Genomic DNA, 16384 nt, shown 5'->3' with positions numbered 1-16384 from the left:
TTACCAATATCGTAATTAAGTTCAGTCTCAGAAAATTTTTTTGAAAAAAAAGCACAGGGATGTACTCCATCCTTGTTTTTCTGAGACAACACCGCACCGACCCCCACCGAAGAAGCATCAACCTTAACCAAAAACGGCTTAGTCACATCAGGCTGCATAAGGATGGGAGCAGAGCTGAACCTCTCCTTTAGAAACACAAAAGCTTCAATGGCCTCAGTAGTCCACTGAACCGCATTAGCACCTTTCCTGGTGAGATCGGTCAGTGGTTTGACAATAATAGAAAATTTTTTAATGAATTTTCTGTAATAATTGGCGAAATCCAAAAACCTCTGTATCGATTTCAAACCAATAGGCCTAGGCCATTCCTGCACAGCTTGAACTTTCACCGGGTCCATCTCAAAGCCCTCGCTGGAGATAATGTAGCCCAAAAAACTAATTCTCTGTACAGCGAACTCACATTTCTCCAGCTTAGCAAAAAGCGAATTGTCAATTAATAACTGTAATACCTCACGTACGCTCCGCCAATGAGACTCCAGATCAGGCGAATAAATCAAAATGTCATCCAAATACACAACCACATTTTTGCCGATCAACGGTCTAAGGATGTCATTAATAAGATTCTGAAAAAATGCTGGAGCATTGGTAAGACCAAAAGGCATAACCAGATTCTCAAAATGACCCACAGGAGTGTTAAAAGCAGTCTTCCATTCATCACCCTCCTTCATGCGCAACAAATTGTATGCCCCCCGGAGATCAATTTTAGAGAACCACTTGGCCCTCACTAACTGGTTAAACAAATCAGGAATCAATGGCAGTGGGTAAGGATTGCGTACAGTAATTTTATTAATCTCACGAAAATCCAGATAAGGACGTAAACAGCCGTCCTTTTTTTTAACAAAAAAAAATCCAACAGCCACAGGAGACTTGGAAGGCCTAATGTGACAGGCGGCCAAGCTTGTCTGTATGTATTCCTCCAAAGCCTTTCTCTCAGGAATAGTAAGATTAAATAAACAACTTTTAGGAAGAGTCGCTCCAGGGACAAATTCAATGGTACAATCATAATCTCTATTGGGAGGCAAAATTTGTGACTCCTCCTCAGAAAAAACTCTCCAAAAATCCTGAATAGGTACAGGTAATTCCCCTTTTTCCACCGCAGCAATACGTCCGCTACAACACTTGTCATAACACTTAGGGCTCCAGGACTTAATTTCATTGGTAGACCAATCCAGTACAGGATTGTGCAATTTTAACCAGGGTAACTCCAAAACTACTGGAGAAGGCAAATTATTTAATACTACCAAATCCAAATTTTCTTGGTGAATACCATTAATAGTGAGGGGAAATTCACAGACCTTGTGAGTAACACTCTTCAAGGGGGAGCCATCGACAGAAACCACAGCAATAGGGGATGACAAATGTTTTGGTTTTAATTTAAGTTTTTCCAAGAATCCCCCATCAATCACATTCAGAGTAGAACCACAATCCACAAATACCCGAAATTCAATTAATTCTTCCTGAGCAGCAGTAGTAGCAGAAAGAAATACCCCCTTAGTATTTAAACAGGCTATACGGGCGTAACTGACCTTTTTTTTTTATTTGTTCATACGAAGCACACAGTTCTTAATAAAATGGTCAGATTTCCCGCAATAAAAGCACAAACCTTCAGAAGACCTGCGGTCTTTTTCCTGAGAGCGGGGTGCCATCGCCCCAATCTCCATCGGCTCTCCAATGTCAGTACAGACCCTCTCAAGACTCGGAGCTGACATGGCAGAGGATTTACTCTCATTAACCCTTGCACGCAGTCTCCTGTCCACCCGTATAGCTAATTACATTGCCTCCTGCAAGTTTCCAGGTGTGGGATAAGCAATCAGCAAATCCTTAACCCTTTCACCTAGCCCCGCAAGAAACAAATTTTTCAAAGCTGAATCGTTCCACCCCACCTGGGCAGACCACCGACGGAAGTGAGAACAATATTTTTCCACATTACCTGATCCCTGCCTCAAACGTCTCAATTCAGTCTCAGCTGATGAGACATGATCAGGATCATCATACAACAAACCCAAAGCAGAAAAAAAACTATCCACTGATCTAAAGCATGGATCACTAGGTTGGAGAGAAAAGGCCCATCCCTGAGGTTCTTTGCGCAAAAGTGACATTATGAACCCTATGCGCTGTGATTGATCACCAGAGGATCTGGGTCTCAAACAAAAATACAATAAACAAGCATTTTTAAAGGAAAAAAATTCTTGTTGATCACCAAAAAATAAATCAGGCAAACGTACCTTTGGCTCCACAAAATGTGCTCCAGGACAGCTACTCACGTGTTGTTGGAGCTCGACCACCTCCAGAGAGAGTCCCAGCAGGCGTTGAGCCAAATCCGAACCGACACCATGATGGAAACTGGAGGTCTTTCCTTAGAGATATTTTTGGGCTGGACTTACTGTTATGATCTGCTACAAGCACTAAGGAAAGAAAGGAGATCTGTCCCTACAATAGAACTAAGCTAGATCCCTACGATGTAACGGGGAACCTGATCCTGCGATCAGACCCGCTAAAGTCTTTGGCTAGTCTGTACGAAGACCTATAGATGCAAGGGAGGGATCCCTACAAGAACTAGGGACTGGGATAAAGTTGGACACCTCCTAGCAGAAATTGTAGCAGTAAAAGACAAACACACAACATAGAACTTAAAGGTCCGAAGACCTAGCTAAACTGACTGAGAAAGGTAACTAAGCACCAGGCTAGCTTAAGAGTAGAAATTACAATGAAGTCCAGCAAGGCCAGGAGGGCGGAGCAGGATTAAATAGGCAAAAAGGTCATGTGACCAGCAAGATAGAAAAAACCTAACAGGAGAGTTCTAACAGTTTACGGTCACACTATATAAATCCATGCCGGTTGCATGGATTTATATAGTGTGACCAAGTTGTCAAGCACTTTCCAAGGGATGCTAAAATCGCTTGGAAAAGCGCTTGATAACCCGCATGCAGAAATGCATGTGAAGAACACTTCACTTCCGCTTGTCCCTGGCAGGAAAAACGCATGTACAATCCGCATGTACAATCCGCATGCGTTTTTTCTGCCAGGGAGATGCAGAAACGCTCAAAAAAAATCCGGAGCATTTCTGCATTGTGGGCACATAGCCTTACATTAATTGTATGACTCAATATTGAGCACATGTAGCCATCTGTACACAGCGGGAGGCCGCACGGCGCCATCTATACACAGCGGGAGGCCGTACGGCGCCATCTACACACAGCAGGAGGCCGCATGGTGCCATCTACACACAGCGGGAGGCCGCACGGCGCTATCTACACACAGCAGGAGGCCGCACGGCGCCATCTACACACAGCGGGAGGCCGCACGGCACCATCTATACACAGCAGGAAGCCGCACGGCGCCATCTATACACAGCAGGAGGCTGCACGGCACCATCTATACACAGCGGGAGGCCGCACGGCGCCATCTATACACAGCGGGAGGCCGTACGGCGCCATCTACACACAGCAGGAGGCCACACGGTGCCATCTACACACAGCGGGAGGCCGCACGGCGCTATCTACACACAGCAGGAGGCCGCACGGCGCCATCTACACACAGCGGGAGGCCGCACGGCGCCATCTATACACAGCAGGAGGCCGCACGGCGCCATCTATACACAGCAGGAGGCTGCACGGCACCATCTATACACAGCGGGAGGCCGCACGGCGCCATCTATACACAGCGGGAGGCCGCACGTAGCCATCTATACACAGCGGGAGGCCGCACATAGCCATCTATACACAGCGTGAGGCCGCATGTAGCCATCTCACACATACACACTCTCTCACACATACACACTCTCTCACACATACACACTCTCTCACACACACACACTCTCTCACACACACACACACTCTCTCTCATACACACTCTCTCTCATACACACACTCTCACACACAGACACACACAGACAGACTCACCATCCCCCAGCTCGGCTCCAGTCCTCCTGCTCTTTTCCGATGCAGCACTGCAGGCCAGGTGCGCACTGCGTGACGTCACAGTTAGGAGACACGGCCGCGCACAGGGCCGTGTCTCCTAGCAGTGACGCGGCCGGGCCAGCACAGGGAAGTTAACAGCTGCAGTGCTGGCCCTGCCGGAGAAGAAGCAGCGTCCGTGCGCCGCTGCTGGGGGAGCGGTCCGGGGCCCCCCCCCGCCAGTGTCTACCAGTATGTGCTGCAGCACCGCACATATAATGAGGGCAATCTGGCCATAGATACCCCGGAGCCCCGGGCCTGCTGGAGGCCCGAGGCCCCGGGCGGTAGCTCGGATTGCCCTCATTATAATCCGCCTATGGACACAGATGCCTTACCATTAAACTATAGGTTAATTACTTGATTATTTAGGTAGTGATATATAATAATAATTACATAGCAAAAGTAAATTGGGAGTTTGCAGCCAGTTCTTGGGTGGATGGAAAGGAAAACTGACAATAAAGAAATTTTATCATTAGACCCCTTTAAGAAGTTATGCAAATGTACAGTCACTTGGAAATAGATATGTAGTAAATTAGTGCTTCCCAATTTACTTTGGCTATGTAATTTACCATGCAAATAGACAGCGTGTCTGAAACTCTTAACGTGTCAGGATGACAATTAAAATGTCAGATATTAAAAGTAAAACACCCCTGTAGTTTGTGTGCATTAAAAAAAAATAACAGTAATAATATTCCTAATGGGATTTGAACTGTGACACTGTAGCTTCAGAGGCTGATGCCTTACCATTGAGCTATCCAGTCAAGTGATAGTAACTGGCAGCTTTTCTTGTCTTACGAAATCAAGCATGAAAATACTCAGGGTGACTAAAAGTCAGGCTGCGTGCCCACTATGCGTTTTTGATGCGGAATTCTGCAGCGGAAACGCTTTAAAAATGCTTGGTAATACTGTACGTGCCCCATGGTCCCCAATGACAATCCGCATGAGCTGTGCACATGCTGCGGAATTTTCCGCTGCGGATTATCATTGCGGAAAAATCCACAGCATGTCCATTATTTGTGCGTTTCCGCATGCGGATTTGCCTACACAATGCATTTGAAAAACGCATGGCAAATCCGCAAGTAAAACGCTTCAAAAACGCTAAAAAAATGCATGCAAAATCCGCATGCGTTTTTACTGGCAATGACATGCAGAAATGCGGAAAATTTCTGCTTCAATTCTGCATCGTGGGCACATACTGTAGCCTCATTGTGATTCTGATGTTTGAAGAAAGTCACACATCAAAAGCAAACATCATTTGAATTTTGATTGCTTACAGTCTGTGCATAAATCCCAGTTTCAATCAGGTTTGCACTGAAAATCATAGAACCAAATATAACTCTTGGGGTTCTGGACACAGAATTCTGGGTTCAAGTCCCATCAGCGAACAGTGACTATTTTTTTTATTATTATTACAGTTGTAAAAGTCACTTGTCAGGGTCACTTGTCAGACAGGGTATTTAGCCTCAAACTGACATCATTCTGATGTTTGATTTTGATATCTGATCATGTCCTAAAATGGACACTATACTGGCCATAGTCCCTCAGTCACCACTTGACAACATAAACTACTTATTATGTGAGGCTCTTCATCCCATCACTTACAGTACATCTACTGCGCCTGCGCATACAGCTTACTTCAGGTAAGGTATGGACTCAGGATAACGTTGGGACACTTGCGCGTCACATGATACACTGACGTCACGGTCACGTGACCACTATAAACCCAAAGTCTTTCTAGAAAGTAGCGGCTCTACTTCGCCACGCACCTTCTCTGGGGGCTTCTCAGGGAGATGTAGCTGTCTCAGCTTTGCCTGATCACAACTAATGAATGAGTTGATTGTGGAGGAGAGTTGTATGACGTGTACAGCGGGCGTCCAGAGGCAGGACAGGTGACGGCTTCTACTACAACGCCTCATTACTACCAGGCGGGGTGCGGGGCAGCCTCACAGAGGGGCTTCTCCGCTCAGTGTTGCTGAAGCTGCCGATGTGGACAGGAGCCGGTAACCTGCTGGGTGGTCGGGGGAGGGACCCGGGAGCTGTGAAGGATGCTGGGTGTCCGGTATTGGGGGGCAAAGCTTTCGTGCAGTGTGAGGAGAATGGGGGACATGATGCTCCATTATTCTCCTATAGTGAGTTCCATAAAGTAACGGGCAGTGCACAGTGTGACGCCCCTGCAGCTGTGTGAGCACCATCCGCAGCAGTGACCCCAGTGTGCGAGGCTGGAGGGTCCTGCACTCACTGCTGCACATATGTGGTCAGGACTCCGTTCACATCAGACTCAAGCTTTTGGTTTTATCCATTCTGTAAAGAGACCGGCAGCAAAAGCAGAAAATCCAGGATCTGCAGAGGAACCAGTTTTCACCCCTCACCTCGCACTCAATTTTCATCATGACATTTGCATATTTTCCTCTTTATATGAAGAGATGGAACTTTTTCTTATTTTACCATTTACATAACGGCCTGTGTTTTGCAGGACAAGTAGCTGTGAGTGCCGCCATTCATTTCACCATATAATGTATTGACGACTGGGATAAAATGGTGAAAAAAATACAATTCTTTCTGCCTGCTGAAAAAAAAAATGTATTGGTGTGGCCAACCTTTTGGCTTCAGAATACATCAATTCTTCTCGGTCCGCTTACATGCAGTTTTTGAAGTAATGCAGTAGGGAGGTTGTTCCAAACATCTTGGAAAACTAACCACAGATCAGTGGATGAATATAGGCTTCTACAAATCCTTCTATCCCTTCTTGTAATCCCTGGCAGACTTAGAGGTTGTCCACTACTTATACATTGATGCCCTATCCTGTGGATAGGGCATCAATGTCTGATCGGCAGGGGTCCGGCACCCCTGCCGATCAGCTGTTATCGGTGTCCGCCGGAAGTACTCACTTTCTGAGCTTGTCCGTCTAGTTGTGCTGGCCACCGCGGGGTACTACACATCTGCCTCCTCTTCAATGGGAGGCGGTGTGCAGTACCCGAGAGCGGCCAAGCTCAGCAAGAAAGTACTTCCGGCCGACACCGATAACAGCTGATCGGCCGGATGCCGCTCCCCGGCCGATCAGACATTAATGCCCTATCCAAAGGATAGGGCATCAATGTATAAGTAGTGGACTTCAATGTATAAGTAGTGGACAACTTCTTTAATGATCATGCAATCAAAGCTCTGTAAAGACCATATCATCACTTATTTACACTGAAGATAGTTCTTAATGGCATTGGCAGAATATTTTTAATCATTATCCTGCTGCAGAATAAATTTGGCCCCATTCAGACGCCTCCATGATGGTACTGCATGATGGATAATTTTCTGTATTTCACAGCATTGAGGACATCATTAAAGAAGTTGTCCACTATTTGGACAACTCCTTGCCATCCCCCATGCTTGGCCCCGATAAATTAAAAAATTCATGTTCTCCCCTCCCGTGCTGGTGCTGTTCCTGCGGTGTCGGCACTCTCTCTCCCTAGGGCTTCCATGCTGTTGTTGTGACGCCGGCGTCCAATCAGCGTGGACGACACTGTCCCCGCCTCCTGTCAAATTGAACGTGAAGAGGAAGTGAGAGATCAGCCGCAGCCTGGACTTCCTCTTCATGTTCGATTTGTCTGAAGGTGGGGACAGTGATGCCAGTGCTTGGCATCACAGCAATAGCATGGGAGCTCCGGGACCACAAGTGCCGACACCTCTGCAACGGTGCCAGCATGGGAGGTGAGTATAGGCTTTTTTTTTTATTTTATTGAGGCCAAACATTTAGTTCAAGAAGGGGTTGTCCTAGTAGTCGACAACGCCTTTTAATCCTCACCAGATCCCCAACTTAGTTTGCTGAAATGAAGCTTCAAACTTGCTCAGAACCTCCACCATGCTTCACTGCTGCCTGCACTCAGTATTGTACCGCTCTGCAGTGCTTTGTGAACAAACTGCCTTGTGTTATAGCCATATATTTCATATTTTGACTTATCATTCCAGAGCATCTGCTGCCACTTTTCTACACCACAGTCTCAATGTTTTCATGCATTGTTGTGTCTCTTAATTTTTTCCATGACTAAATGAAGACCTTTCTGTCCAGACTTCTACAAACAGTAGATTGGTGTAGCTGAATCTCACTGGTTGCTGCTAATTCTGACATGATGGCACTGCTGGACATCTTCTGATTTTGAGGGGAAGTAAGCAGGTTATGTCTTTCATTTGCTGAACTAAGTTTCCTTGGCCAACCACCAGGGCTGTGGAGTCAGTAAGCCAAACCTCCAACTCAATTTCCCTGACTCCCGACTCCACAGCCCTGCCTCACTACTGAGCGTGTACATAAAGTGCAGCACAGATTCATCTCAACTAAAAGCCGAGATCCTTAGATCAGGAACAGACATTTCATAACTTTCCCAAATTCTTATGAAAACATTTACAGCACATTCTGCATTGTACTACTGTACCAATTTATTCTATATTTTAGGAGTGGGCCGACCGCTGTGTCTACAGTCCTCAGTGTTGTCCATTTATTAGTGTCCTCAATGTGAAAAAATACAATCACATCTTTATCTACCATGCAATTCCATCAGGGAGGCGTCTGATTAGTTCCAAATGTATCCGGCAGCAGGACAGTGACCCCAGACATACAGCCAAAGTCACTAAGAGCTATCCTAAGTGTAAAGAACGAGGAGTGGTGGAAGTGATGATGCGGACCCACAGAGCCCTGATCTCAACATCATTGAGTCTGTCTGTGATTACATGAAGAGACAGAAGGATTTGCGTTTTTCATGTGTTCAATCACTTTGCATTTTAGCAATTGTTAAAAATGAACTATTATCACTTCTTCTAATTTTTAAGACATTTTTACTTTGCAGCATTTTTTCCACACCTGCCTAAAACTTTTTGCGCAGGACTGTATGTGAATAAAAAAATATATATTTCATTGGTTTGTATTGACATTTTCTGAGATGTAATATTTTTTTTATTCTGTCTATGGAGCTGCGTAAGTGCTTGTTTTATTTAATCCAATTTTCAGGTTTATTTCTTTTCTTTTTTTTTGAGAAATGTGGTGAAAGAAAAATCAACCTTGGCATTTTGATTTTTTTTTTTTTTTTCCTCCTCATGGTGTTCACCGTATGGTTTAATTCACTTTATATTTTGGTAGACTGGATTTCTGCAAATGCAGCAATACCAAATGTTTTTTTTTATTTTGAGTCTACCCGATGTAGCAGAATCCTATCAAATATCAGAGTATGCCTCCTCTGTCAGCCAACCAGCGAAAGGCAAAGATAGCAGCAGAGGAGACGTGGACTACACATGCGCACTTGCAGACAAATTTGCATGTGAAACCATAATTTCTCAACAGTGATGCAATAGATCCTGGCCAAAGACATGGCATGTGAGCTGTGGCACACTGCTCAACAATGGAAAATGAAGCTGACAGGTTCCCTTTAAGACCAGCATCTGAAACACTCCACCTAGGGCTCGCTCACACCCGTTTATACATCCGGCGAGCACTATCCTATTTTTCTTTTTTTTTTATCTGATAGCACTCTGAGGACCAATGTTAATTAATCAGGCAGTGCTGATAACAGATCTGAATCAGTCAGCGAAAAAATTTCAAAATGCTGCCATTTCACTCTGAAATCGGATGGCACGCACCCATTCAAGTCTTTGGAAGCGTGGAAGCCATTGGACTGCACTCGGATGACATCTGGGTGCAGTCTAATTTCCGTGGACTCATACAATTGAGAAGATGGTGAAATATTGTTCTCCCTCTTCTTCTCACGTGTGCTCCAATTCTATTATTCTAGAGAATCAGATCACACAATTGCATAATCGGCCCAATTCTCTCGGATGAGAAAATCTATGGCCTGACTTAAATGGTCACAATTATTGCACTATTCTGATCACTTGGGATCACATTGCAAAACTAAATCTAGCCCACGGTAAACATCATGTTCACATCTTTCTAAGTATGTCGCTATGCATATCTTACACATAAGGCCACATTCATATGTCTGAGTTTAACGTACATATTCTAACTTTTTTTTTTTTTTTACCTATGTGAGTCCAAAGCCCTTTTCACGTTTTCTTTTCTTTTTTTTTTTTGCAGACCCCCAAAATGGGGAAACTTGTCCATGTTTGGTCTGATTTGTGGACCACATTTGCCCATTCAAGTTAATGATGCGAATAACACCCATGCTGCATCCGTTCGCTGCACACTTTTCGCTAAATTGATAATCAGAAAAGCTTGACAAACTTTTGTTTAGGTTTTTTTTTTACCCATACAAGAAAAACTGGTGATTCATTGATGAAAATCAGTCTTTGGGTTTTTGTTTTGCTTTGTTTTTTTTTTTGGGAGGGTGGGGGGTTTTTAAACAAGGAAAAATAAAAATGACAGGAATTTGGCCTAATGCAGATTGCATTTTTATGTTGACTATTTTGTATTCACTCTTGTTTTGCAAAATAAAAAGGAAAAGGTTTTTTTTTTTGTTTTTTTTTGCAAAAAATTTGAGGGAAATATTGCTGTCTGATTATGAACATTATGTCATTTTCTATGTGTTTGATCAATCTACAGGTTTTGGGGTGGACACTATATAAAGATGGTGGTCCCTAAATCCCACTGGCTTCTGCTTGCTGTTACTTTGGTTCCATTGTTCAGTTGCACGGTAGCCAGAAGAGGGCAGGATGTGCACTGCGGAGGTGAGATATGACGGCTGCTTCACACTGGCTTATACCTGTGTAAATGTATAGAACACTGTGTATAATTTCTAAGGATAAATATTTGTGTATTGCCATGAAGTTTTACTTCCTTGAAAGTAATGTACAGTTGTCATCCTTTTGATGGGTTACATTAATTTATTTTATTCTGAAAAGTAGACAAGGGGAATCCAGACATAATCCAGTAACATACTGTGTATACCAAAATGACTTAAGCAAGTCAGGAGCACGTTGTGCCTTTATAAGTTCACACACCAGACATTTACCACTACAGATTTTACTGTAAAAATTCTCACAAATTACTTTCACATCTAGCCAAAGTATTTGCTGCAGACATCGCTAATGCATTACACACCCAAGTACATTATTCTGCATATTCGGGTTTGTTCACGAGAACATATTTTCGGTTGTGCGCTCAGTGGCTTGCACACAGACCAATGTTAGCCCATGTGCTAGTGCACAGAGGTCCGTACAGAGGAAGCTGCAGCTAGTCTGATCTGATTTATGGACCAGACAAGTGTGTATGTGTGTCTATATGCATTAGATATACAGTGTCATGTAAAAGTTTGTGCACCCCTCGTCAAAATTACTGTGATTGTGAACAGTTAAGCAAGTTAAAGATGAAATGATCTCTAAAGGTATGTGCACACGGTCAGGAGCCGCTCCAGGTTTGACTCTGCATGTTATGCAGCGTCAATCCCGCAGCGGCCAGTTGTTACAGCATAGTGGATGGGATTTGTAGAAATCCCATGTCCACTATGTTTCTGTGGATCACCCGCAGAAACTGACATGCGGCGCGTCTTTCCAGACCACAGCATGTCAATCTCTCTTGCAGGTCCACATGCGGGCTTTCCCTATAGACCTAACCTCTATGAGGAAAGTCCGCAGGTGAAAAAAAAAATGGCGCCGCTCATTTGCATAAAATGAGTGGAAGCCGCCTGCGGCTATTTCGCTGTGTCGGGGCCGCAGGTGGCTCCAAACAGTGTGCACATACCCTAAAAGGCCTTAAGTTAAAGATGACACATTTCCTTTGTATTTTAGGCAACAAAAATATATTTTCATCTTTTACATTTTAAAAATTACAAAAAGGAAAATGGGCTGATGCAAAAGTATGGGCACCCATCACGGTTAGTACCTAGTAGCACCCCCTTTTGAAAATATCACAGCTGTAAACGCTTTTTGTAGCCAGCCAAGAGTCTTTCAGTTCCTGTTTGCGGGATTTTCATCCATTCTTCCTTGGAAAATTCTTCCAGTTCTGTGAGATTCCTGGGTCGTCTTGCATGCATTGCTATTTTGAGATCTAGCCACAGATTTTCAATGATCAGATTAGGTGACTGTGAGGGCCATTGTAAAACCTTCAGCTTGCACCTTTTGAGGTAATCTATTGTGGATTTTCACGTGTGTTTTAGGATTATTATCCATTTGTAGAAGTCATCCTCTTTTCAACTTGAGCTTTTTTGCAGCTGTGATACTTGGTACTAACCATGCAGCGTGCCTATATATATATATATATATATATATATATATATATATATATATATATATATATATATACCGATTATACAAATGAAATGTGTCATCTTTAACTGTAGGCATTTTAGAGATCATTTCATCTTCAACTTGCCAACTTGCTTAACTGTTCACAATAACAGTAATTTTGAGCAAGAGTGCCCAAACTTTTATATGCCACTGTACATACACACACTCAGCAGTGCTTGAAAGTTTGTGAATCCTTCAGAATTATCCACATTTCTCCTTATATTTTGCTGGCTGCTACATCGGGTTTCCACAAAAGTCCTAAAAGTAGATAGAAAATCAAGCAAATGAGTACAGAATATTAGACTGTCATTTTTTATTGAGGAAAATGATCCAGAAATCATATGTATGTGAACCTCTGCTTTCGGGATCTGGTGTGATTTCCCTCCTCCACCCCCTTGTGCAGTAATGCCTGCATCTAAATGTTTCCGGTAATTTGTTGATTGAATTGTCAAATTTATGCAGAAATGAAGGGTTCACAAACTTTCAAGCACCACTGTAAGTGTATACAACCCCTGGCAAAAATTATGGAATCACCGGGCTCGGAGGATGTTCATTCAGTTGTTTAATGTAGTTGAAAAAAAGCAGATCACAGACATGGCACAAAACTAAAGTCATTTCAAATGGCATCTTTAGGGCTTTAGAAACACTAAAAGAGATCAAGATAAAAAATGTGGTACTCAGTAAGGGTAAATTTTTTTCAGACCAAGCAGAGGGAAAAAATTATGGAATCACTCAATTCTGAGGAAAAAAATATGGAATCATGAAAAACAAACACACAAAAGAACACTCCAATACATCACTAGTATTTTGTTGCACCACCTCTGGCTTTAATAGCAGCTTACAGTCTCTGAGGCATGGACTTAATGAGTGACAAACAGTACTCTTCATCAATCTGGCTCCAACTTTCTCTGATTGCTGTTGCCAGATCAGCTTTGCAGGTTGGAGCCTTGTCATGGACCATTTTCTTCAACTTCCACCAAAGATTTTCAATTGGATTGAGATCCGGACTATTTGCAGGCCATTACATTGACCTTGTGTGTCTTCTTTCAAGGAATGTTTTCACAGTTTTTGCTCTATGGCAGGATGCATTATCATCTTGAAAAATGATGTCGTCATCCCCAAACATCCTTTCAATTGTTGGGATAAGAAAACTGTCCAAACTATCAATGTAAACTTGGGCATTTATTGAAGATGTAATGACTGCCATCTCCCCAGTGCCTTTACCTGACATGCAGCCCCATATCATCAATGACTGTGGAAACTTGCATGTTCTCTTCATGCAGTCATCTTTATAAATCTCATTGGAACGGCAAACAAAAGTTCCAGCATCATCACCTTGCCCAATGCAGATTTGCGATTCATCACTGAATATGACTTTCATCCAGTCATCCACAGTCCACGATTGCTTTTCCTTAGCCCATTGTAACCTTGTTTTTTTCTGTTGGTGTTAATGATGGATTTTGTTTAGCTTTTCTGTATGTAAATCCCATTTCCTTTAGGCGGTTTCTTACAGTTCAGTCACAGACATTGACTCCAGTTTCCTCCCATTCATACCTCATTTGTTTTGTTGTGCATTTCCTGTTTTGGAGACATATTGCTTTAAGTTTCCGGTCTTGACGCTTTGATGTCTTCCTTGGTCTACCAGTATGATTGTCTTTAACAACCTTCCCATGTTGTATTTGGTCCAGATTTTAGACACAGCTGACTGTGAACAACCAACATCTTTTGCAACATTGCGTGATGATGTACCTTCTTTTAAGAGTTTGATAATCATCTCCTTTGTTTCAATTGACATCTCTCGTGTTGGAGCGATGATTCATGTCAGTCCACTTGGTGCAACAGCTCTCCAAGATGTGGTCACTCCTTTTTAGATGCAGACTAAGGAGCAGATCTAAATTGATACAGGTGTTAGTTTTGGAAATGAAAATTTACAGGGTGATTCCATAATTTTTTCCCTCTGCTTGGTCTGAAAAAAATTACCCTTACTGAGTACCACATTTTTAATCTTGATTTCTTTTAGTGTTTCTTAACCCCTTTACAACCCAAGGTGGCTTGCACTTTAATGACCAGGCCAATTTTTACAATTCTGACCACTGTCACCTTATGAGGTAATTACTCTGGAACGCTTCAACGGATCCCCCTGATTATGAGATTGTTTTTTCGTGACATATTGTACTTCATGATTGTGGTAAAATTTCTTCGATATCACTTGCGTTTTTTTGTGAAAAAAAATGGAAATATGGCAAAAATGTTGAAAATTTAGCAATTTTCAACATTTTAATTTTTATGCCCTTAAATCAGATTTTTTTTTGTTAGGGAGCTATAAGGGTTAAAAGTTGACCAGCGATTTCTCATTTTTCCAACAAAATTTACAAAACCATTTTCTTAGGGACCACATCATATTTGAAGTCACTTTGAGGGGTCTTTATGACAGAAAATACCCAAAAGTGACACCATTCTAAAAACTGCACCCCTCAAGGTGCTCAAAACCACATTCAAGACGTTTATTAACCCTTCAGGTGCTTCACAGGAATTTTTGGAACGAGGAAGAAAAAAATTAACATTTAACTTTTTTCTCAAAAATATTACTTTAGATACAATTTTTTTTTTATTTTCGCAGGGGTACATGGAAAAAATAGACCCCAAAATTTGTTGTGCACTTTCCCCTGGGCACGCAGATACCCCATATGTGGGGAAAAAACACTGTTTGGGCGCACGGCAGGGTTCGGAAGGGAAGGAGCGCCATTTGGCTTTTTGATTGTAAAATTTGCTCGAATAATTAGCGGACGCCATGTTGCGTTTGGAGAGCCCCCGATGTGCCTAAACAGTGGAAACCATCCACAAGTGACACAGTTTTGGAAACTAGACCCCTCAGGGAACTTATCTAGATGTGTGGTGAGCACCTTGAACCCCCAGGTTCTTCACAGAAGTTTATAACATTGAGCCGTAAAAATAAAATTTTCACATTTTTCCCACAAAAATGTTTTTCAGCCCCCACTTTTGCATTTTCATAAGGGTAACAGGAGAAATTGCACCATGCAGATTGTTGTGCAATTTCTCCTAAGTAAGCAGATACCCCATATGTGGGGGAAAAATACTGTTTGGGCATACAGCAGGGTTCGGAAGGGAAGGAGCACCATTTGACCTTTTGAATGTAAAATTTGCTTGAATAATTAGCGGATGCACCCCTGATGTGCCTAAAAAGTGGAAACCCCCCACAAGTGACACCCCTCAGGGAACTTATCTAGATGTGTGGTGAGCACCCTGAACCCCCAAGTTCTTTACAGAAGTTTATAACATGGAGCCGTGAAAGTAAAAAAAATCAAACTTTTTCCACAAAAATTATGTTTTAGCCCCAATTTTTTTATTTTCGATCGCAGCATTGCGGGGGTTAATGTGCTGGGAGCGGTGCGGGACCGCTCCCTACACATAGCACCGGGTGTCAGCTGTGACAATCAGCTGACACCCGGCTGCGATCGCTCCCGCACAGCGGGTGTGCGGGCGCGATCGCAATGACGTATTAATACGTATCAGGCTCTTAAAGCCCAGGGCGCAGATGCGTACTAATTAGTGTTGAGCGAGTATGTTCTGTTAACCCTTTCGCCGAGTACGCTCGGGCCGAGCACTGAGTAGTTACAGCTGCTCGGTGATATGGTTGAATCACTCCCTGTGCATGATTTGCGACTGTTTGACAGTTTTATTACATGTGCGGAATGTCTATTTCTTACACATTCCTCACATGTAATAAAGCTGTCAAACAGTTGCAAATCATGCACACGGGAGGGATTCAAGTACATCACCGAGCAGCTATAAATACTCGGAGCTCGGCCCGAGCGCACTCGGACAGAACATACTCGCTCAACACTAGTACTAATACGTCTTGGGCTTTAAAGGGGTTAAAGCCCTAAAGTTGCCATTTGAAAAGACTTTAGTTTTGTGCCATGTCTGTGATCTGCTTTTTTTCAACAACATTAAACAGCTGAATGAACATCCTCCGAGCCCGGTGATTCCATAATTTTTGCCAGGGGTTGTACTCTGTGTTCGAATATACATAGAATTTATAAAGAAACTAGGATTGGATGCAAAAGCAAAGTAATGTATGAACAAAAGTTTTCTTTTTCCTGTGTACTGACAGTCTTGGAGTAAAAAAA

At 43.0% G+C, this 16384-nt stretch overlaps 1 protein-coding gene across 2 annotated transcripts in view; it reads left to right on the top strand.

The window, feature by feature from the left end:
- Positions 1 to 5712: 5712 nt before the first annotated feature.
- CNPY2 (canopy FGF signaling regulator 2) overlaps positions 5713 to 16384 on the top strand; it is a 50513-nt gene continuing 39841 nt past the window's right edge. Inside the window, exons 1-2 of one of the 2 annotated variants that reach the window (XM_073670194.1) lie at positions 5713 to 5902; positions 10552 to 10676. In XM_073670194.1, the coding sequence (XP_073526295.1) occupies positions 5838 to 5902; positions 10552 to 10676 (190 nt within the window). In that variant the 5' untranslated portion in view covers positions 5713 to 5837. Of the gene's footprint in view, positions 6014 to 10551; positions 10677 to 16384 lie in introns of both variants that reach the window. The other variant, XM_073670198.1, reaches the window with a different exon arrangement.

The sequence above is a fragment of the Phyllobates terribilis genome, unplaced genomic scaffold (assembly GCF_046119375.1).
Source record: "Phyllobates terribilis strain yellow unplaced genomic scaffold, ASM4611937v1 Scaffold_2__4_contigs__length_985480577, whole genome shotgun sequence".
Classification (NCBI taxonomy): domain Eukaryota; kingdom Metazoa; phylum Chordata; class Amphibia; order Anura; family Dendrobatidae; genus Phyllobates; species Phyllobates terribilis.
The sequence above is the reverse complement of the archived record's forward strand: the minus strand, read 5'-3'. Positions and strand labels throughout refer to the sequence as shown.